Below are 24,437 nucleotides of genomic sequence, written 5' to 3' on the forward strand. Positions count from 1 at the left end.
GGAATTCTGAAGCGAAAAACATACCTCTCAATTCTTTAAACCCTAACCACCATGTTCAAGAAAAGGTCAGATGAAATACTCTCCAATTGACTGGATGTGTTTGACTCCAAAACAAATTCGACACCATCCAGGGTAAAGCAAGTTCATAACATTGGCACTTCATGAACCAATTTAAAGAATCATCTCCCCATGACAGATGCAGAGAGAAAACAATGTCTAATATCTAGAAGATGCACTGCAGCAACTCATAAGGGCCCTATACAACACTTCCTAACCTAGTGGTCAGAGTTCACAAGCAGGAGATGCATGTGGACAGCATTAATGCAAGTTCCCTTCCAAGTTACATACTATCCTGACTTGGACTTACACTGTCATTCCTCTACTGCCGAGGATCAAAACTGGAACACCCTTCCTGACATCACTGCAAGAGTTCCTGCACCAGCTGGTCTGTAGTAGTTCAAGAAGGCAGCTAAACACCACGTTCTCAAAAGGCAATTAAAGAGTGACAAGAAAATTTGCCTTGCCAGTCACATTCCATGAAAGAATTTTTAAAAACATCAACCATCATTACAGCAAATGCATAACCAAGGAAGTTAGTAGTCCATTTACTATTTTCCAGTTAAGGAATCTATAGAAAGAACTGATGGTATGTGATCACTTCCGTGCAATTTTAATTGCCACTGTGCAGACCTCTAAGGTCTGTACACAGCAACAGCTTCTGGGAACAGATAAGGTTCCCAGAGACTGTGTGGCCACACAACTTAGAGGGAAATCTGTTTAGGACATTTCAATGTTCAAAAAGAGTATGAAGAGGCCATGAAAAATTAGTTAATTGGTATATTTTTAAATTCCTTAACTGTAGCTTGTTGGGAATGTTTTACAGTGTTAAGATGTAGGAAAGAATATTATCTTTCGAAGTGCCTGTTACAAATTATTGCTTTTTAATATTGTAATGAAAATTAATGATTCCAGTATATTATAAATCATTTGTGTTTAAAGGTATCTTTTTGTTTGAATAATAGTTACCATATGTTACAATGGGAAAAAAATCTGAGAAAAGATATACAACCTTGTTCCAAATTGAGAACTCAAATTAAAAAGTTAAATTAAATAGATTTTAGTCAAAAACAGTGAATTAAAGTTAGATGACAATACTACTACTGTTGCATCAAGAAAGGTAAGGGGAAAGAGAACATGAGGATGTTCTCAGGTTTGAGCTTAGTATCTATTAGTTTTATGAAAATTTTAACAGATTTAGAGTAATCAACAATGAACTAATCGAATTACAGAAATGATGAACAGACCAACAATCAAACCACATTAATACTTCCACCAATTCTATCACGGAGATTCATCCAATAATGGATACTGCATTCTTTTGTAAATTCATAGATTCATACAGCCAGAAAAGGCACTTCGAGTCTACAATGACAAGTTCCGTATACCAGTCAGCGCTTCTATAAAGTTAATATTAGTCCAACAGGTCAAAAAGCATTTTAAAATTTCAATTAGCTGTAATACAATCTCTGAAATACTTAGCTGAGATGTTTACAATTCTGACCTGTTGGGCTGGGTTTTATGATCAACTAACAAAAATGAATGATCTAAACATCCCCATGGTCTGGCCTTCACTTTTTCCAACTTAATTCTGGTGTAACGTCAATGGGATCTCTGACATCCAGAAAGAGTGACATTATTAAGTCGAGTCCAATTAGTCAGAGACATATAGCATGGAAACAGATACTTCAGTCCAACTAGTCCATGCCAACCATAATCACAAACTAAACCTGTCCTACCTGCCTGTGTTTGGTTCATATCCCTCCAAACATTTTCAATTCATGTACTTATCTAAATGTCTTTTAAACATTCTAATTATATCTGTATTTATCATTTCCTCTGAAAGTTCATTCCACATATGAACCACACTATATAAAAAATATTGCCCCGCATGTCCTCTATAAATCATTCTCCTCTCATCTTAAAAACATGGCCCCTAGTCTTGAAATTCCCCATCCTAGAGAAAACACACCTACCATTCACCTCATCTACACCCCTCATTATTTTATAAATTTCTGCAAGGTGAACCCTAAACCTCCTATGCTCCAGTGAAAAAAAAAACCCAGTCTATCCAGCCTCTCCTTAAGACTCAAACCCTTTATTCCCAGCAACATCCTGGTAAATCTTTTCTCGAGCAGCTCCACCTCAGCATAACAGGGTGAGAAGAACTGGAGACAATACTCCAGAAGAGGCCTCACCAACGTCCTGTACAATCAAAACATGACTTCCCAACCCCTATCCTCAATGGTCTGAGCACTGAAGACAAGCACATTAAATGGTTTCTTAAACACCCTTTTTTCAAGTGATGCAAACTTCAAAGAATTATATATTGAAACCCAGGTGTCTCTATTCTACAACACAACATAGGACCTCCTTTTAATTGTATAGTCCTGCCCTTGTTTATTTTACCAAGATACAATACCTTGCATTTATCAGCTATTCCTCAGTCCCTTCATCCAATTGATCAAGATCTCTTTGTAATCCATTGGCGGACTTCTCACAGAAAGCAAACCATAAAGCGAAATGGAACCGAGTGCAAAATTCATAAAAAGTGAAGGACCAAAGAGACTTAAAGGCCCAGGGCACTACCTTAATGAACTGAAGTACCATAAACCTGAACAAAACAATACAGCAAAATACTATAGAATTTTAAATCACAATGGGAAAAACAAACATAACATCATACAACTATTAGGTTAGTTTTTTAGGGCCACAGATATTAATTAATAGTAGTTAGGTGAAGTTCTTGTCAGATTTATTTTTAAAACATTGCCACCTATGGAGATTTCAATAGTGCATTGTGTCAAGCAGCAAGGAAATCCATGACGTGGACGTTCACACGTAATGGTACGTATGCAGAATCAAAAAGTTGCTGTCAATTTCAGAGTATTGTAATAACTGAAAACATTCACAGTGTCACTGTCATTATACCTGTAAAATCTGGACAACTGATTTTTACTTGACCGTATTTCATCAAGTGTGGTTAGACCACAGAATCTGTACTAGTATAATAAGAAAACCACATTGACTTCACACAAGAGCTGTTGCATCGCAGCGGACAGTCTTGGGCAGATATTAAAAGTATTTTTTTTTAAGAGCACTGAGTTCTCGAAGTTCTAGTGGACACATACCTGAAAGTAACCCTCCAAGTGGTTTAAGACTTAAAAATTGCTGGTCATGTTTGACTCGCTCATCAGAAGTGATAGCCCACATGTTTGGACCACCTGTAAAATAAACATACACAAGGAAATGCATAGATAGTTTGCAATTAACTTGACTATACTTCACAAAAGGATGGGCTTTAGAATTTCCATGTGGGGTGAAATCATATCTACTGTCCTTCATTTCACAAGTCATTAGGTTCATCCCTCAAGCCCAAGGTTCTCATTACACTCAACCTTACTTTCATAGCAGACTGGGACTCAAGACTCTTTTACTCCATAGATCTGACTCAATTCCCTTGTCTCTGGCCTCAGTCCCAAAGATTTGCTATTACTCATATTAAAATACACATCCTATAAGAGTAGAGAACCCTGTCTGAATAAACTTCTGTGACTGACTGGATGAGAACCTTCTCAAACTTGATATTTCACCATACTTCCAATTAAAGTGTGGTACTGGAGCAGGGACAAGTCCAAGGAAATACCTGGAAATTAACTGTAATAGTCCCTCATTTAACATTTCACATGACTAAATTAAGCTCATCTATCAAATTGTCAGTGCATTTATAAAGATATCCACCAGGTGGCAATGCAGCAATCCTTTCCTTCAAGAACTCCGGCAAGATTGTCAAGATGATCAAACTATGAGCATCCAATACACATGGTTCAGCAAAACCCAGGAAAAAATTTGTGCTGTGGAGCTAACATGAGACTTGGGAACTACAGACCAATCAGCATAGTGCCAGTGATGGCAATGGTATCAAAATATACATTTAAAAATGATTTAAAAAATTGAGAACTAAAAAGTATTTTAAAAAAGTAGGCACAGATTCTGAAAATCTTAGGTAAAGTGATTGAGATGTTTGAACAGTTTACAGAAAGAATAAACAAGGGGGGTGCATTGGATGCCACATATTTGACTTTTCAAAAGGCTTTTTATAAGGCACTGCACAGGAGACTCATGACAAAGGTGGTAATGGAATAAGGAGACAAACAGTTACATGGTTAGAAACCTGAAAGAAAAAACTGAAATTTGAGGCAAAGGGCGTTTTTTGCAGACTGAATGGTAGAAAGCAGTGTTCCATAAAGATCAATGCTAGCATGATTTAAAAAAAACAAACTCCAGAAATCTGGATCTGTGAAAGTTGGCCACACCCATTCAGGCTGTTAAAAAAAGCTGTTTACTCAAATGGTCCTCAGCAGACAGCTCAGCATCTCTGCATTACAACCTCTCAAAAAAAGGACAAAATAACCTATTAAAGTGACAGCATCCCAGTAACAATGGTATGACTTTGCACCTGTGATTTTTACACAAAGTAGGTTGAAATCTAAAAATGCACAGAAAAAAAAAAGTGGATTCAGTTTTGAAGCTCAATAACTAGACTTGGAAGATTGTTGCTGGCATCTTATGTGCCGATCTTATGTGCTACTTGTCAGCCGAGGCCTGGATATTGTCTATGTCTTACTGCCGGATCTGACTACTTCGGTATCTGAACATTGTGTAATTATCAGCGGAGGATGTTTGGGGCGAGGACACGGCACTGTGAAACTCCTGCAGAGCTACCCTGGAACTGAGATGACTGACCTCCAACTACCATTACCAAATTCCTTTGTGCCAGGTATGACTGCCTGATACGTGCTGATTCCAGGTTTTCTAGGGGTCTTCAATGTCACAGTTGGTCAAATGCAGTCTTGGCACCTTGACAAGGGCTTCTCACCACGGGAAATAAGCTCTTTTATCCATGTTTGAACTAGAACTATACTGATATGAGAAGCTGAGTGGCTTTGATGGAACCCTGAGTGGTCCTGCCAGAGCACTGGTGAACAGGTTATTGCTACCTCTTCGACCATTTAACTGATGATCGCAAGGTAGACTAATGGAGCAGTAATTGGTCAGGTTGTACTGGTCCTTTGTGCACAGGACATACCTGGGTAATTTTCCACATTGTTGGGTAGACGCCAGTGTTGTAGCTGTATTAGAACAGCTTGGTAAGGTTCATGACAAGCTCACAGATTCATAGAACTACTCTGTTGTAGAAAGAGGCCATTCAACCCATGGAATCCACACTGCCCTTCCAAACAGCATCCCACCCAACTCCCAACCCCCTCACCCTATCTCTATAACCCCACATTTATCTGGCTAACCCCCCGAGCCTGCACATTCCTGAACACTGAGGACAATTTACCATAGCAAACCCACCTATTCCACATATCTTTGGACTGTGGGAGGTAACCCGAGTACCTGGAGGAAACCCACATAGGAATAGGGAGAACAACTGGGTCACATCTTCAGGACATTTGCCAGAATGCTGTCAGGACCCATACTTTTATAGTATCCAGTGTCACCTGTCATTGTTGACATGACATGGAGTAAATCAAATTAGCTGAAGACTGGCATGTTGGGATGTTGGGCAGGTCTGGAGAAGACCAAGCTGGATCTTCCATTCAGCACTTCTAGCTCAAGGTTATTACAAATGCTGCAGTCTTATCTTTGCCCTAACAAGTTAATCACTAAAATCCTAATACACACAGACCAAAGCCCAAACGGCACTCGTTCAAAATTCAAACTCTGAAATATAAATCAATCACCCTAAATCAAAATAATTACATCTCAGATATAGTAGCTTCGCCCAGAAAATGGGAAGAAAACATGAGGTATTACAACTGTTTGCCAAAGACTGCGTAACATCTCACTGCCGTTGATTGTCTTTGGTGTGCACTCTGTCAGCAATAACAGTCACATACACGTGCCCAGAAGGAAGGTAACACAGTCAGACTGAACAGAAGTAACATATCATGACAGTGTGCAATCATAATAATAATGGGCCAAACAGGATATTGCCTTCATAAAATCATGCTGACCCTGATGGATTGCATTAAGTAACGGCCTTGCTATAACTTCCTTAGTAATGAATTCCAGCATTTTGCCTAGGACAAATGTCAGACTATTTGGCCTGCAGTTTCCTGTTTTCTATCACCTTCCTTTCTGGAATAGACAAATCATAAAATCTGACAGTATAGAAGAGGCCCATTGTATCTGCACCAATAAAAACTACTCAAAGTGCACACTCATCTCATTTTCCAGCACTTGGCCCAACCTGCTCATCCAAGTTCTTTTTAAAGGCTGAAGTTTCCTGCCTCAGGTAGTACATTCCAGATTCCCAAAACCCTCTGGCTGAGAATTTTTAGAGGATCTGTAACATAAATGTAACACACAGAAGTTCAAAAGGAACTAACAATTTAAACTAATTGCCAATATTAAATTATTCAGAAACTTGATTACACCACGTGGCAATAATAATAACCACTTCACAAGTCCTGAACGGAACATCATGATTCGGGGGTCATCTTGAATATAAATAATGTCACAATAAAAATATTATTGTAACTACTATCAACAAACGTCTACATGAACAATTGCTCTAAAACTGTACACTGTAAATTCCGGGCAGCAAACAAAACTATTAAAAGAACAAAATTGGCTGATTGAAACTTGTAGATCAGTATAACAAACCCATGTTGAACATTCAACTTACTAATGGGTAATGAAATCAACCCAATCTTTCACAATTTTTTTTTTTGCAGACAGAAAATGAAAATGGAAGCGTGTTCAAAACTCAAAACTACAGATGGCCGAGCTAATTATAAGTTTACTTTTGATGCTAATTTCAAGCGCATATGTGTAGCAAACCGTGTGCAACAAGTCAAAAAAACAATATAAATATACAAGACCATAATACAAGAAAATCCATCATGTATGAGGAAAACTATTCAAGCTATTTAATGCAACCATCCAAATCACCTTACAGTATTCAATGTGACATCTGATGAAGTGGCCTAGTGGTTACAGCTTCTTTGATGGTTCTTGTGACATAGTGATAGTGTCCCTAACCACTGGGTCAGAAGGTTCAAATCCCACCCGCCCCAGAGGTGGATCATAACATGTCAGAACAGGTTGATTCAAATAACTATATCAACTTTCTGAATCCACCTTATTTATGCTAATATGAAACTGCAGTGGTCACATTACTGAACTCTGGATATCCCAATCTGTACTTCTCCGCACCTCAACACTAATCCTCCAAAGTGTAACTATTAGTGTTTTGGTTATTTATCCATTGCTGAGGTTCACCTTGCATTTTCACAGCTTTGAGATGAAACTAAAGTGCATGAGAACATTTTATTTTTTATTCTATCATAGGATGTAGGTACTGCTGAAAAAGCCAGCATTTGTCACCCAACCCTAACTTCTATTCTAGTGAGTGGCTCGCTAGGCCATTTCAGAGGCCAGTCAAGACTGATGACGATCTCGGTTGGTTTTGGGGTCTGCAAGCCAAATCAGATAAGGATGACAAATTTTCCTCCCATCAGGACATTAATGAACCAAGTGGGTCTTTATAAAAATAAAATAATCAGCCCATGGTCACTATTATAAATCTTAGCAAGACTTATACACTTAATGGTAAGGTCCTAGGGAGTGTTGCTGGATAAGGAGACCTTGGAGTGCAGGTTCATAGCTCCTTGAAAGTGGAGTCACAGGTAGATAGGATAGTGAAGGCGGTGTTTGGTATGCTGTCCTTTATTGGCCAGAGTATTGAGTACAGGAGTTGGGAGGTCATGCTGCAGCTGTACAGGACATTGGTTAGGCCACTGATGGAATATTGTGTGCAATTCTGGCCTCCTTCCTTTTGGAAAGATGTTGTGAAACTTAAAAGGGTTCAGAAAAGATTTACAAGGATGTTGCCAGGGTTGGAGGATATGAGCTATAAAGAGAGGCTGGGGCTGTTTTCCCTGGAGTGTCAGAGGCTATGGGGTGACTTTATAGAGGTTTACAGAATTATGAGGGGCATGGATAGGATAAATAGACAAAGTCTTTTCCCTGGGGTCGGGGAGTCCAGAACTAGAGGGCATACGTTTAGGGTGAGAGGGGAAAAGTAATAAAAGAGACCTAAGGGGCAACCTTTTCACACAGAGGATGGTACGTGTATGGAATGAGCTGCCAGAGGATGTGGAGGAGGCTGGTACAATTGCAACATTTAAGAGGCATTTGGATGGGTATATGAATAGGAAGGGTTTGGAGAGATATGGGCTGGGTGCTGGCAGGTGGGACTAGACTGGGCTGGGATATCTGGTCGGCATGGACGGGTTGGACCGAAGGGTCTGTTTCCGTGCTGTACATCTCTATGACTTTAAATTCCAAGTCTTTCATTTAAATTAGAATTATAGAATCCCTACAGTGCAGAGAGGGGCCATTTGCTCTATCGAGTCTACACCACCCCACCCCACCCCACCCCACCCACATGAAGGAGATGCGCGCCTGGCCACCAGGCCCATGACAGAGCACTTAACAAGAAGGATTGTCAAGTTAGACCCTTTCTTTATTTTTCTGTCTTTATATTCTGTTTTGGTTTATTTTTGTGTTTTGAAATGGCACTGGAGAGTGGCAACGCTATTTTTCACTGTAATTTTGAACAAGATACAAGGTGACAATAAATAAAATAAAATCAACATTTAACATGTCTCATCCACCTAGACTGCATATCCCTGGACAATACAGGGTAATTTTGCATGGCCAACCTACCTAACGTGCATTATTTGCACAGTGAGAGGAAACTGCAGCACCCAGAGGAAACCCATGAAGACATGGGGAGAACTTGCAAACTCCACACAAACAATTGCCCAGTCCCTGGTGTTGTTAAACAGCAATTCTAACTATACAGCTACCATGCTTCCATCTCCCACATAAATCCTGGGCATTAGATGGACCATATGGAATGATTAGACCACGAACTTTCCCACCACTGCACCATCATCCACTTTATTAGTTGCCTATGTGAAATCTAGGAATGTCTTCATTATAAGACGTCTCACTAGCAATGTTGGTTACTATTTTCTCAGAAAGATCAGGCAGGATCTCCCCCTCTGAAGTTACCATTTTCTAATGTTTTACAGTCTTTTCTCAGCAGAGAGCGGCGCGAGCTAGGCGGAAGTGAGGTTGGAACGCAGAGCTGGTTGGGAAGGTAAGTGATTGATATTTGACTCAGAAGGGAAAGGGGGAGAGGAGGAGAGCGCTAGTTATAGGAGACTCTCTAGTTAGAGGGACGGACAGGCGATTCTGTGGGCATGGGCGAGACTCTCGGATGGTTTGTTGCCTCCCGGGTGCCAGGGTCCGAGACGTCTCGGACCGTCTTCAGAATCCTTAAGGGGGAGGGTGTGCAGCCAGAAGTCGTGGTGCACGTTGACACCAATGACATAGGTAGGAAGAGAGGTGGGGAGGTCATTCAAGAGCTCAGGGAGTTAGGCTGGAAGCTGAAAGCTAGGACAGACAGAGCCGTCATCTCTGGGTTGTTGCCGGTGCCACGTGACAGTGAGGCAAGGAATAGGGAGAGAGTGCAATTGAACACGTGGCTGCAAGGATGGTGTAGGAGGGAGGGCTTCAGGTATTTGGACAATTGGACTGCATTCTGGGGAAGGTGGGACCTGTACAAGCAGGACGGGTTGCACCTGAACCAGAAGGGTACCAATATCCTGGGGGGTAGGTTTGCTAGCTATCTTCGGGGGGGTTTAAACTAATTTGGCAGGGGGATGGATCTGGACTTGTAGTCCAGCAAGTAGGCTAGCTGTTTGTCAGGATGTCCAAGTGTGTGGGGAGGCTGTGAAGAAGGTAGCACGGACAGGGAATACTTGCGGACACAGAGATGGGTTCAAGTGCGTACACTTCAACGCAAGGAGTATCAGAAATAAGGTCGGTGAACTTAAGGCGTGGATAGGTACCTGGGACTACGATGTTGTGGCCATCACGGAAACGTGGATAGAAGTGGGACAGGAATGGTTGTTGGAGGTTCCTGGTTACAGATGTTTCAGTAGGATTAGGGAGGGTGGTAAAAAAGGAGGGGGGGGGTGGCGTTGCTAATTAGAAATGGTATAACAGCTGCAGAAAGGCAGTTCGAGGGGGATCTGCCTTTAGAGGTAGTATGGGCTGAAGTCAGAAGTAGGAAAGGTGCAGTCACCTTGTTGGGTGTTTACTATAGGCCCCCCAATAGCAGCAGAGATGTGGAGAAACAGATTGGGAAACAGATTTTGGAAAGGTGCAGAAGCCACAGGGTAGTAGTCATGGGCGATTTCAACTTCCCAAATATTGACTGGAAGCTCTTTAGATCTAGTAGATTGGATGGGGTGGTGTTTGTGCAGTGTGTCCAGGAAGCTTTTCTAACACGGTATGTAGATTGTCCGACCAGAGGGGAGGCCATTTTGGATTTGGTACTCGGTAATGAACCGGGACAAGTGATGGGCTTGTTAGTGGGTGAACATTTTGGTGATGGTGACCACAATTCTGTGACTTTCACCTTGGTTATGGAGAGAGATAGGTGGGTGCAACAGGGTAGGTTTTACAATTGGGGGAAGGGTAATTACGATGCTGTAAGACAGGATCTGAGGAGCATAAGTTGGGAGCATAGGCTGTCGGGGAAGAATGTCGTGGAAATGTGGAACTTTTTCAAGGAACAGATACGACGTGTCCTTGATATGTATGTACCTGTCAGGCAGGAAAGAAATGGTCGTGTGAGGGAACCTTGGTTGATGAGGGAGGTTGAATGTCTTGTAAAGAGGAAGAAGGAGGCTTACATAAGGTTGAGGAAACAGGGTTCAGACAGAGCAGTGGAGGGCTACAGGATAGCCAGAAGGGACCTGAAGAAAGGGATTAGGAGAGCCAAGAGAGGGCATGAAAAATCTCTGGCGGATAGGATCAAGGATTAGATTAGATTACATTACATTACAGTGTGGAAACAGGCCCTTCGGCCCAACAAGTCCACACCGACCCACCGAAGCGAAACCCACCCATACCCCTACATTTACCCCTTACCTAACACTACGGGCAATTTAGCATGGCCAATTCACCTGACCTGCACATCTTTGTGACTGTGGGAGGAAACCGGAGCACCCGGAGGAAACCCACGCAGACACGGGGAGAATGTGCAAACTCCACACAGTCAGTCACCTGAGGCGGGAATTGAACCCGGGTCTCTGGCGCTGTGAGGCAGCAGTGCTAACCACTGCGCCACCGTGCCGCCCAACGGCATTTTATGCGTATGTGAGAAACATGAGAATGACGAGAACGTGGGTAGGTCCAATCAAGGACAGTAGTGGGAGACTGTGTATTGAGTCGGAAGAGATAGGAGAGGTCTTGAATGAGTACTTTTCTTCAGTATTTACGAATGAGAGGAACCGTATTGTTGAAGAGGAGAGTGTGAAACGGACTGGTAAACTAGAGGAGATACATGTTAGGAAGGAAGATGTGTTGGATATTTTGAACAACTTGAGGATAGACAAGTCCCCCGGACCTGATGGGATATATCCTAGGATTATGTGGGAAGCAAGAGAGGAAATTGCAGTACCGTTGGCAATGATCTTTTCATCTTCACTGTCAACAGGGGTGGTACCAGGGGACTGGAGAGTGGCGAATGTTGTGCCCCTGTTCAAAAAAGGGAATAGGGATAACCCCGGGAATTACAGGCCAGTTAGTCTTACTTCGGTGGTAGGTAAAGTAATGGAAAGGGTACTGAGGGATAGGATTTATGAGTATCTGGAAAGGCACTGCTTGATTAGGGACAGCCAGCACGGATTCGTGAAGGGTAGGTCTTGCCTTACAATTCTGATTGAATTCTTTGAGGAGGTGACCAAGCATGTGGATGAGGGTAGAGCAGTGGATGTAGTATACATGGATTTTAGTAAGGCATTTGATAAGGTTCCCCATGGTAGGCTTATGCGGAAAGTCAGGAGGCATGAGATAGAGGGAAATTTGGCCAATTGGATAGAAAACTGGCTAACCGGTCGAAGTCAGAGAGTGGTGGTAGATGGTAAATATTGAGCCTGGAGCCCAGTTACAAGTGGAGTTCCGCAGGGATCAGTTCTTGGTCCTCTGCTGTTCGTAATTTTTATTAATGACTTGGATGAGGGAGTCGAAGGGTGGGTCAGTAAATTTGCAGAGGATACGAAGATTGGTGGAGTTGTGGATAGTGAGGATGGCTGTTGTCGGCTGCAAAGGGACTTGGATATGATGCAGAGCTGGGCTGAGGAGTGGCAGATGGAGTTCAACCCTGCCAAGTGTGAGGTTGTCCATTTTGGAAAGACAAATAAGAATGCGGAATACAGGGTTAACGGTAGGGTTCTTAGTGAGGTGGAGGAACAGAGGGATCTTGGGGTCTATGTTCATAGATCTTTGAAAGTTGCCACTCAGGTGGATAGAGCTTGTAAGAAGGCCTATGGTGTATTAGCGTTCATTAGCAGAGGGATTGAATTCAAGAGTCGTGAAGTGATGTTGCAACTGTACAGGACTTTGGTTAGGCCACATTTGGAGTACTGTGTGCAGTTCTGGTCGCCTCATTTTAGGAAAGATGTGGAAGCTTTGGAGAGGGTGCAGAGAAGATTTACCAGGATGTTGCCTGGAATGGAGAATAGGTCGTACGAGGATAGGTTGAGAGTGCTAGGCCTTTTCTCGTTGGAACGGCGAAGGATGAGGGGTGACTTGATAGAGGTTTATAAGATGATTAGAGGAATAGATAGAGTAGACAGTCAGAAACTTTTTCCCCTGGTACAACAGAGTGTTACAAGGGGACATAAATTTAAGGTGAAGGGTGGAAGGTATAGGGGAGATGTCAGGGGTGGGTTCTTTACCCAGAGAGTGGTGGGAGCATGGAATGCGCTGCCTGTGGGAGTGGTAGAGTCAGAATCTTTGGTGACCTTTAAGCAGCAATTGGATAGGTACATGGATGGGTGCTTAAGCTAGGACAAATGTTCGGCACAACATCGTGGGCCGAAGGGCCTGTTCTGTGCTGTATTGTTCTATGCTAATGCTGATGCTCAGCTATTCTGGATAACCAACTCCAATCTGTGTTTACCTGCTCCTTGGATACTGCCTGGCCCGCTGTGTTTTTCCAGCACCACATTTTTCAACTCTGGTACTCCAGCATCTGCAGTCCTCACTTTCTCCTAGTTTACCATAAGGACCAATGTTTGTGGGGAGGAAGGTGTTGCACATTTGAAATGATGCAGGAAATTAGTTTTGTAGCAGTGTATTGAATCTGCTGCCCTACTTGTCTGAAAATGTAACCTTTTTTCATAAAACAAAGGTCTGACTGCTTTTTTGTCACTGAAACAATGCTCTTCACACCAGTTTACCTGTTACTCCATGCTATTTCTCTAAAAACTAGAACTTTCTTTCTAATGAAAAGTAATTTTACTGATGTAATATTGCAGTTCAACATTTCACAGTTATATTGCTATTTCAGATTCTTCAGTTCCAAGGTGCCTGTAACACATGCATGTTTAGACACATTACATTATTTACTGAAAAACAATGCAATTCAAGACAATGGCCACAGAATTTTAGTTTGCATAACAGTGACCACAATCTAGACATCATGCTCACTGGGTCACCTTGTTCCTTGCTAAAACAACCATAACTTCAAAAGTAAAGCAGTACTTTTCAATAATACAGTATGATAGAAAAAAAAAGGGAGATTTTTTTTTCAAACTGATATCACACGGAGCATACTTGGAACAGCAATATCAAAAATACAATCTCATTTGCAAACACAACTTACATTTGCAAGAAAAGATATTTCATCATATTGTTTAGGATTTTTGAGGGTCAAGGGCATGGTATTAAAATTAACATACCCATCAGCCATCTTAACTGAAAACAACACTAGATTACCAAAGCTGGATATCTAATATCTGCCCTCTTTAAAAAGCTATCTTCCAAATATAGTATGGAACAAATTGCGAGATCCTGCATAAACATTTAATTAGTCCTGGTGTTTACGGTATAACAATAGCTGAATGATTATGTAACCTAGCAACTTGCAAACTTGACCTTTGTAACAATGATATGTGCGTCAACAAATGTTATAACTATACTACAGTCAGGAAGTTCAGACCTATGCCTAATTCAGTGTCACCTGCACTCTGCAAGTGATCAATCTCTCCTATTATCATACATAAGATTGCTTACAACACCCCAAGGACTGCAGTGTTCAAGAGAGCAGTGCATGACTATCTTCTGCAGGGCAATCAGGAATTGGCAATATATGCTGGCACGAGCCAGAAATGCTCACATCCCATGAAAAATTAAAAATACCTCACCTTTGAGTCAGAAGGTTGTGGATTTAAGCTCCACTCAGTTGTGCACAAAAACTAGACTAGCATTTTAGCGCAGCACTGTTGTAGGACTTGTTTTACAAATAAGGCATTAAACAAGATCCTACTGCTGTCTCACAATTAAAAGATCTGATGGCACTACAAGAGGAGCATTGGGGTTTTCTAGGTGGCCAGCTAACATTTCTGTCCCTCAAACAATTAAAACAAGATTATGATATAATTTATGCAATTTGTTTGTTGAAGCTCAATGTATGGAAAGTATCTGCCAAAATTGCTCCATCATAACAATGACTGTGCTTCTGAAGTATATCAGTATGCATTTAAATGTAGCAACTGATGAACTATGCAATGACTATACTCAGCCCTTGTTATTTACCGATTTGTTACCCACAGATCTGCATCTCGACTCCCCCATTAGACTGATCTGCATTGGATTCTCTTTGGATTCTCGGGAGAGGTACATCGGAATGGTATGTGTGCTTTTTGTTATCCACAGGAAGTCCATCCCCCTATCGCTCATGGATAATGAAGACAGAGTACGCTACACGTAATGATACAAATGAACTGAAGCCAAAACACATTTACAAATGATTCGTACTATTACATATTTATGTATTTTCACACATTTTCAGCCTATTTCCGCTTCATCAAGAATGTGGAGGGGTCAGGGGGCTGAGATAAATATAGGGGGTGTGGGGGGGCTGGGGAAGGTAGATGGGAAGGTTATAGTTGAATGCAGGTGGGAGATGATTATGATAGGTTGGTGGGGAGTGTGGAGCGGATAGGTGGGAAGGAAGATGGACCGGTAGGACAGGTCAAGAGGGCAGTGTTGAATTGGAGGAGGTGGATCTGGGATGAGGTGGGGTGTGTGAAGATATGGAAAACTAGTGAAGTTGATGTTTATGCCGTGTGGTTATAGGATCCCGAGGCAGAAGATGAGGCATTCTTCCTCCAGTTAGCAGGTAGTTTTGATTTGGGGTGTGTGTGGGTTGGGACATGGAGGAGATGAAGCGATTGGCCACAGGGTAGTGGGGTTGGTTGGGATGTGCAGACCAGAGATATTCCCTGAACCGCTCCGCGAGTTGACACTGTCTCCTTGATATAGAGCAGACCACACTGAGAGCAACAGATGTGGTAAATGAAGTGGGTGGATGTGCTGGATTTCAAATGATCATTCAGGGCCTTGGACAGAGGTGAACAAGGAGGTGTGGGTACAGGTTTTGCAGCGGCAGGGGAAGGTGTTGGGTATATAACGTGGATTGGTGAGGAGCGTGGACCTAATGAGGGAGTCACTGAGGGTATGGTCTCTGCCGAACGCAGATAGAGATGGGGAGGGAAATATATTTTTGGTGATGGGTCTGACTGTAGGTGGCAAAAATGCTGGGGGATAATGCATTCTATGTGGAGATTCGTAGGATGGAAGGTGAGGACCAAAGGCTTCTATCCTTGCTGCAGGTGGGGAGGATGGGGTTTGAGGGTGGAGGTGCAGGAAGTAGAGGTGGTGTGCAAGAGAACATTGTTGATCACATGGGAGGGGAAATTGCAGTCCTTGAAATTGGAGGCATCTGGCATGTCCTTGAGTGGAATTGCTCCTCCTGGGAGCTGAGGCAGTATAAGTTGGAGTAAGAGATAACGTTTTTACAGGAGGGGGTGTGGGACATGTTTCTCATCGACCCAACCAATCTCCCTCTACTGACACGCTCACTGGATTGGCAGAACTGGTCCTCACTCTCAACAAGTTCTTGTTTGAATCCTTTCATTTCCTCTAAGCAAGATGGGTAGACATGGGCATCTCAAGGCCCCAGCTATGCCAGCCTTTTCACAAGGTGCATGGAACTGTCCCTGTTCCATAGCTACATAAGCACTGTCACCCACCTTTTCCTCCACTACACTAATGACTTTATCGACATCTCCTATGTGGCCCCAAGAGGAGATTGAACAATTCATCAACACCACCAACACCTTCCACCCTGACTCCATGGTCACATGGACCATCTCCGACACCTGCCTCCTATCTGTCTGTGGCAATCGACTCAACAGGCATCTGTTTCAAACCCACCAACCCTCACAGCTACCTTGACTACACCTCCTACCACTACCCCTCCTGTAAAAACGCAATTCCTTACTCCCAACTCCTCCGCCTCCACTGCATCTGCGCTCAGGAGGAGCAATTCCACTCCAGGACATTCCAGATGTCCTCCTATTTCAAGGACCATAATTTCCCTTCCCATGTGATCAACAATGACCTCCATCGCATCTCCTCCACTTCCCGCACCTCTGCCCTTGATCCCCAACCACAACAAGGATAGAAGCTCCCAGTCCTCACATTCCACCGCATGAATCTCGAGATACATCACATTATCCTCCACTACAGTCAGACCCCATCACTAAAAGTATATTTCCCTCCCCACCACTGTCTGGATTCCACAGAGATCATTCCCTCCATGACTCTCTCATTAGGCCCACACTCCCCAACCAACCCACATTCCATAAATGGCACTTTCTTTTGCTGCTCCATAAGGTGTAGAACCTGTGTCCACACCTCCCAGCTCACCTCTGTCCATGGCCCTAAAGAATCATTTCAAATCCAGCACAGACTTTCCTGCACATCCACCCACCTCATTTACTGCATCTGTTGTTCTCGATGTGGTCTCCTCTAAATCGGTGAGATCAAATGCCAAATCGCAGAGCGGTTCAGGGAACATCACTTGACTGTATTTACCAAACAACTTCACTGCCCTGTGGCCAGCCAACTCCCCCTCCCACTGTCCAAATTCCAGCCCACCTCCTCCGCCAAATAAAAGCCATGTATCAAGTGGAGGAAGAATGCCTCATCTTCTGCTTCGGGACCCTATCACCACACGCTTTCAACACTGACCAGTTTCCATATCTTCCCACACTCCACTTCATCCCAGGTCTAACCCTCCAACTTGACACTGCCTTCTTGACCTGTCCATCTTCCTTCCCACCTATCTGCTCCACCAACCTATAACAATCCCCTCCCACCTGCATCCACCTAATGCCATCCCATCCCCCTTCCCCTTCCACTTTCCTACCAGAAGCACAATGGAGGAAATGGCCTCCCTTCTGTGCTGTACAATTCTAGGTAAGAAACACTGCTGAGCCATTCAAATCCAAGGTCACATTTTGTTTGAATAAAAGATAAGCTTATCATGTGATATTAATCTGACCTGATCATGTTGACCATCATTCAGTAATATTTGTGTAAGTTATTCCAAAATTATTTGGTCCGAGTACGAAACTGACCTCACATCAGAGCAAATTGTTCACAGTTTCAACAATGACATTTGCACAAGATGATCCTGAATATGGATTTCAAAATCAAATCTCAACACGGTTCTCACTTACTCAAGCCTTCTTAACATTACCATATACAACTGACATCCAGTCATTTAGTTATTTTCAAAGATAGTTTACCACTTGAGGATTGTAACATCTTGCCTTTATATTGTGATTTTAACACAATCAGACTTTTTAAGGGACTTCATAAAGCTGTTTAGGAACTGGATGCCAGGAGAGTGAGAGTTGGGGAGGTGACTAAAAAGGAAAGGTCCACATAAGAGTACGTCCCCATTTAATGTGCCTTGTTTCATATTATTCCATTTCAATGCAATTCAGCTAATGGGTCCTGTCATAAGCTTCAGTTTTAAATTGTTTAATGCTAGTACAACATTGAACCACATGTCCTGACTTTCCTTCAGCTATGTGTTTGCTGAAGAACCTGTAACTTGCCACTCCCTACTCAGCCTCTGCTGCTCCCTGAATTTCCATTTTGCTGATCCTCTCATTCTCTGACATTGCCACTCACTGCTTCCTTTTTCCAATTCCCTCAGAATGAGAGCTGCAGTGGTGCTGAAATCCTGGAACATGATTACGATTACAACAGACCCAGCTCTGAATATCTGCACCTTCCAGGTCCGCACTTTAACAAACTTCCAAATTTGACTCCAGAATGTACATAGACTTCAGAGGAAAATGCGTGTCCAGCCGAAGCTCCAAGTTCTAAGAGCGCAGTTCCCAATATTGCAGTCCCTTATACTGTACTCAGCAGGGATTCAAGAGAAGACAGAATTATGGAGTCAGAAGTTTGGCAAAAGGTAGAGTCAGGGAGTACTGAAACCATAATTGGATGCAAAAGTATGGGTTAGGTGAGAGGTAAAAGCGCAAGTCAGAGAGGGTAAGCAAGTTTAAGATAGATTAGGGAGCATCAGAGGTTGTAAGTTGAAGTGTCAGAGAGAGAAAAAAAAAGCGATAGGAAGGTCAGAGGTTAGAATATCTGGCGAGAAGGAGGTGGTTCAGCAGCAGCAAGCAAACCTGGGGCAAATGGAAGGTTACCAAATTTCTTTTACATTATTGTGTATACTTTTCAAGTGTTTTTTATATTACTAGGTTTCTGTTCACTAATTCAGGAAATTAGCAATATAAAATAGTGCATTTCAATTTACATGGATAATTTTTCAAGGTTTTGTGTTTGACAAGAACGATCCAAGAAAAATCTAACTATAGTTTATACATTAAATTAGAAAATCTGATTCACTTTAAACCATTTTACTTCAAATTATAACTTTTCAGGAAAGCTTTAAGTGAGGACTTACTGCATTCAGAGGTAGCGATTCTGGTAGACAATACCAGTAATTTTCTAGTTATTCTTCAATTCTCTCATCATTGATTTATTCCACTTAATTTCTCAGTCTATTTACATCATGGTTCAAAAAACAGCTCACCACCAGTTTCGATGGCAAATCCCAAGAGTGAACAAAAAAAAGTTTGTCTATCCAACCCGGAGTGATAATATATTACAGATAATTTAAGTATACTGTCACAACTCCAACTGAGAGACGTACTTAACACTAAGCACAAGAGAGATATCTGGGTCACAGCAAAAAAAAAGTAATCAATTTATTGTTGTATACTCTGCAAAATAATTGTTAGTTGGAGTACTTGACAAGTACAACAGTATGAAAGAGAAAGAATTAGAATTTATACAGCATTTCTCACATCCATCGGATAGTGAAATGTGCTTCACAGCCAATTCAGTAGTTACACATTTTCTTTGTGGGCAAATACAACAGTTAATTTATGCACAATAAAATTCCTGAGTTTTATTTTCTTGAATGTTGTCGATGGATAGTTTGGCCATGAGATTGGGAGAACATTCCTGTTATTTTCTGAACAGTGTTACGTCATCTGAATAAGTTGAGGGGGCCTCAGATAAGCAGTTACTCTGAAAGATAGCACCTCTGACTGCAATTAATCAGCATGTCGTGTGTACCAATGAAGAGGAGATTCAATTGCTCAAAAGTTTTGACATCCCATGCTTAGTTTGAAGCTACGCTGATAAATTTCATTTAAACTAATAAAAATTCAAGTACTATTAATTTATACAAAATACATTTTATCACTTCAAGCATAGAACAGAAACATACTCTGAACAAATTTTAATTTTTAGTCAGTTTCAAGTTTGTATTTATGCCAAAAAGAAACAATTCATAAGCTTTCAAGTGGATATGCAATAATCAAAATGAGAGTTAACTGATCTGAAAGGAGTGATGTATTAAAATAGTTGTGACTAGGTTTGACGAAGGTTACACCACATCTCATCACCATAGAATCCCCAGTGTGCTAGCACGCCATTCGTTCCCATCTTTTGCCAAAAAAAATTTGTTCCATCGAGTCCACACCGACCCTCCAAACGGCATATCATTCAGACCCAATCTACCCCTGTAACCTTGTATTTCCTACGGCTAATGCACCTAATCTGCATACCCCTTCACATTGTGGGCAATTTAGCATGGCCAATCCACTGAATCTGCACAACTTTGGACTGTGGGAAGAAACTGGAGCATTTGGAGGAAACCCATGCAGAAATGGGAAGAATCTGCAAGTTCCACACAGACAGTTGCCCTTGGCTAGAATTGTTGCACCTACATTTTTTGATTGCTTCTCAGCATATTCAGAGATTCCAAAAGGAGCTATGTCATATATTGCAACATAAATACAGAAGAACAGTGGAGGAAAGAAATAAAAGGAAAAGATTCAGCAGCCCAGGCCGTATCTGCTTAGATCAATCAACTTTCATTGCAACAGCGTGGTGAAGGAACTGTTGGTAATGGAAGGTTACCTGAAGTTGTGGAATACCCCGAAGGATCATGGAATAATTAAATTTAAGTGACAAAATGGATGATCTGTGTGGATAAGAAAGTCTTACTTGAACAAGTGAAGAAATGAAAGATTGACGATGACAATCTATAAATGACAAAAGCTGAATCATTACCTTCACTCAACGTCTAAAAACAATTTGAGTGGAGAGCTCAGAAGGCTATAAGGTGTCCAATTGTAAGATGAAGTGCTTAATTTTTACTTGTTTAATGTTTCAATAGAATAGGAAATATGCTACCTGAGTTGATTTCAGTTGGGAAAATGACAAAGCTGTTAAACTTGGTTGTGACATTGCGATATTCTAATGATCTACATGTTGATAACACAGTGGCTGTTGAGCTTAACTTCATCATCCTGATGAAGGGCTTATGCCCAAAACATTGATTTTCCTTTTCCTCGGATGCTGCTTGACCTTCTGTGCTTTTCCAGTACCACGTTCTTGACTCTAATCTCCAGCATCTGCAGTCCTCACTTTTGCTTATTATCGATGGGAGTTAACAAACACAGTTATGGACAGATAGAGTCAAAGAATCAGAGCTATACAGCACAGAAACAGATCCTCCAATCCAATTCTTCCATGCTGACCAGATATCCTAAAGTGATCTTGTCCCATTTGCCAGCATTTTGCCATTTCCCTCTAAACCCTTTCTATTCATGTATCTATCCAGATGCTTTTTAAAAATCAAATGTCGTAATTGTACCATACTCCTCCACTTCCTCTAGCAATTCATTCCATACATGCCCCACCCTCTGCATGACAAACTTGCTCATCAGGTCCCTTTAAATCTTTGCTCACTCACCTTAAACATGAGCCGTCTAGTTTTGGACTCCCCTACCCTGGGGAAAAGACCTTGGTTATTCACCCTATCCATGCCACCCATTATTTATATTTAGAATAGGCACAGGGTGGTAGATGGAGTATTAAGTCAGGAAGTGCAGTGTTGATCATTTTGATAGCAAGGACCGAAAAGCAGCATTTTGTTTAAAAGGCACGTTGATGTTCAGAGTAACTTGGGTGCAGTTGCACAAGTTTGCAGATACAGCAAACAATTGGTAAGGAAAACGACGTTAGCTTTTCTTGCAAGGAATTGAAGTACAGTACAAGAATAAGTTTTGCTACAACTGTACAAAGCTTTGATAGGACCCCACCCAGTATTGGTCTCCATTTTAATTAAAGGATTTATCATATTCAAGGCCGTGCAGCAAAGGTTCACCTGAATGGGCCCTGGGATGAGTGTATTTTCTCTCTAGAGTTTACAATCTGTCGTCATTGAAACACAGAATTATAAAGAGCTTGACAGGCTAAACACAGGGGCCTTTTCCTTTGGCTGTGCAACGTATAGTGTAGGAGCACATAATCTCAGGTTAAAAGGGTTGATAATTTAGGACAGAGATGACAAAATGTTTCTTCACTCAGGAGGTTCAGAGTGTTGACTTCTCTAGCCCAATGGGCTGCGAATATTCCATCATTTGGTATAGGTCAGGTTCTCAGAGAATTAAGTAAAGGGACCAAGCATAAAAGTGGAGCTAAATCAAAACATCAGCTCATGAATATTCTATATTAAATAGGGGAGCCGGTTAGGCAGGCCATAGTTATCCATTCTTGCTATTTATGTTCTTGAAACATGGTATCTTGGTAAAGCATTTTAAGGATAAGTCTTCAGGTAGTTGTTATTTGAGGAAACAATTAAACTACAATTTTCAAACATAATCATGTGTGTCATGTAGAATCATAGAAGGGTGCAGCACAGAAAGAGCCCATTAAGCCCATGATACTTGTGTTCATTTTGAATGAACAGTACAATTAATCCCACTCAGCTGATTATTTCCAAATTCTGGCAATATTTTCTGTTTCAAGAATTTATCCAATTCCATTTTGAAAGCGATTACTGATCTGCATTCAACATCATTTCAGGCAGTCTATAGCAGTAATGTTTTTGTTCAGGTTACCTGATTCCTTTTTCCAATTACCTGAAGGCTATGCCCTCAGGTCATCAACCTTTCATCTGCCATGAGAACACAAGAAACAGTTTCTCAATATTTACTGGTTCATGATCTTGGAATGTTACTGTTAAGTATCTTTGTAATCTTCTCTGCTACAAGGAAAACAAACACAGTCTCTCTACCCTCTCATCAGGTCTGAAGACTTCCATGTAGGGAAATGTTATACAAAATCTCCTATATACCTTTTCTTAGACCTTGACACCCTATCTTCATGTTTGGGGTCGAGAATTAGCTGCAATATTCCAGCTGAAGCCTAATCAACACAACTGTCTTCCTTTTTGCTTCATAAAGACAAGAATCCTAAATGTCTTAACACCTGAACTTGCTTTGCCACCAAAGACTTGACGAAGTACTTCCCTCAGTGCTTTTCTTTCTGCATCCCCTTTTAAAACTGTACCATTTACCTCCCCCATAATTCTTACCACACTTTGTCAATTCACACCTCTCTGGTTTAAATCTCATCTACCCCAAGTTTGCCTGTTTGGCTATTCCCTCATCATGTTTGGTACTTGCAATTTCACTGATATTACATTTGGAGCATTTATGTCATCTACACGATTTGATGTTATATCCTCTGTGCCGAAGTCCAGGTTATCAACAGGCATCAAAAAGACTAGTGATCCCAAAATCAACTCTAGGGGACAGCAACACAGACATGTCTTCAGCTGATTTAAAATAAAATCATTACTCTCAGTTTTCTGCGCCTTAGTCAATTTTGTATCCAGTCCATGCCACTTCATTCCATGGGGTTCAATTCTGCTCACATACTCATGATGTGACACTTCATTAAATACTTTTGAAAGTCCATACTCATAATATCAATTGCATTTTGCTCATCAACCCCTTTTTCTCCAAAGTCAATCAACTCAATAATAGATCTGTAAGCAGTATGGTGTGCTAAGGATTCAATGTACCTTGTATCAAACTATGAACTCAGTGGTAATGCATCACAACTAACAAAGTTAGTTTAAAAAAAATTGTTCAAAAGTTTATAAATGAAAACATTGCAGGGAGTTTTAAGTCAGTAGTAAAGAAATGACGCTCACTGTTCACAATGTTGACAGCTGCCAAGAGTGTTTAATGAGTGGTTACTTGCTATCATCAGGTTTCTGACAGAATACTTCCCATGCTACCAAAGTCCTGTGGCACATGTAAACAATCATGAAATAGTGAAGCTTTCCAACCAGACTGACATACGCCAAGTCTAAACCAAGTAGAGATTGAAGCAAAATATATTTAAATCTTTGATGCTAATTAAATCACGAAGACAGAAAACTCGCATTATAAAATTCAATATGAGTGAGGCTGTTTGACAATAATTATCATTGATCTTGCTATTAATAAATATTGAATGCATCTTTTGGCCTTACTTAGCACTCTTTATACAAGGTAATAGTGCAAAAGATGGGTTAGGAAAAAGTAAATGAGATAAACCATGACAAACTACGCAATAAAAATGCAAGAAAAAGAAGATTAATACTTTCATTAGATGAACCTGGAAATACGATCAAAGGATGATTACATTTTAATAAAGTGAAATAAAATTCACTCACTAGAAGCTGTTTAAACAATTCTATTATGGAAAACACTGCCAATATTTCATGGAGTCTGATTGAGCATGTATATATTTTTGATTATATAATTTAAATTTAAGATATAGCTGAAGCCAATGTATAATATACATCTATCTGCAGAGTTTCACGAAAATTTCTATCAACTTCTAATTATGTTGCAATCAAAGCAAAATAAACAACGAGCTACTTACCATTCATGGCTGTGGGAAACTGAGCCATCATGGTCATGTGTGTGCCTTGCTAGCTATCAGCCATCTGCAACAAAAACATGCTGCATTAATTATGCATCAAGGACAGACACCAG

General features: G+C 41.3%; 1 protein-coding gene across 7 annotated transcripts in view; it reads right to left on the reverse strand.

Annotated features, from left to right (window-relative positions):
* LOC122543943 (intersectin-2-like) overlaps positions 1 to 24,437 on the reverse strand; it is a 198,362-nt gene that overhangs the window by 125,176 nt on the left and 48,749 nt on the right. For 5 of the 7 annotated variants that reach the window (XM_087980013.1, XM_087980002.1, XM_087980024.1 and 2 more), the window contains exons 2-3: positions 24,325 to 24,388; positions 3,189 to 3,281 (exon numbers count right to left, since the gene is read on the reverse strand). In XM_087980013.1, coding sequence (XP_087836139.1) covers positions 3,189 to 3,281; positions 24,325 to 24,361 — 130 coding nt within the window. In that variant the 5' untranslated portion in view covers positions 24,362 to 24,388. Of the gene's footprint in view, positions 1 to 3,188; positions 3,282 to 23,605; positions 23,631 to 24,324; positions 24,389 to 24,437 lie in introns of those variants that run through there. The other 2 variants (XM_087980015.1, XM_087980028.1) reach the window with 2 other exon arrangements.

The sequence above is a fragment of the Chiloscyllium plagiosum genome, unplaced genomic scaffold, assembly GCF_037043375.1.
Source record: "Chiloscyllium plagiosum isolate Xiang-an unplaced genomic scaffold, Cpla_swu_hap1 HiC_scaffold_3, whole genome shotgun sequence".
Taxonomy (NCBI): Eukaryota; Metazoa; Chordata; class Chondrichthyes; order Orectolobiformes; family Hemiscylliidae; genus Chiloscyllium; species Chiloscyllium plagiosum.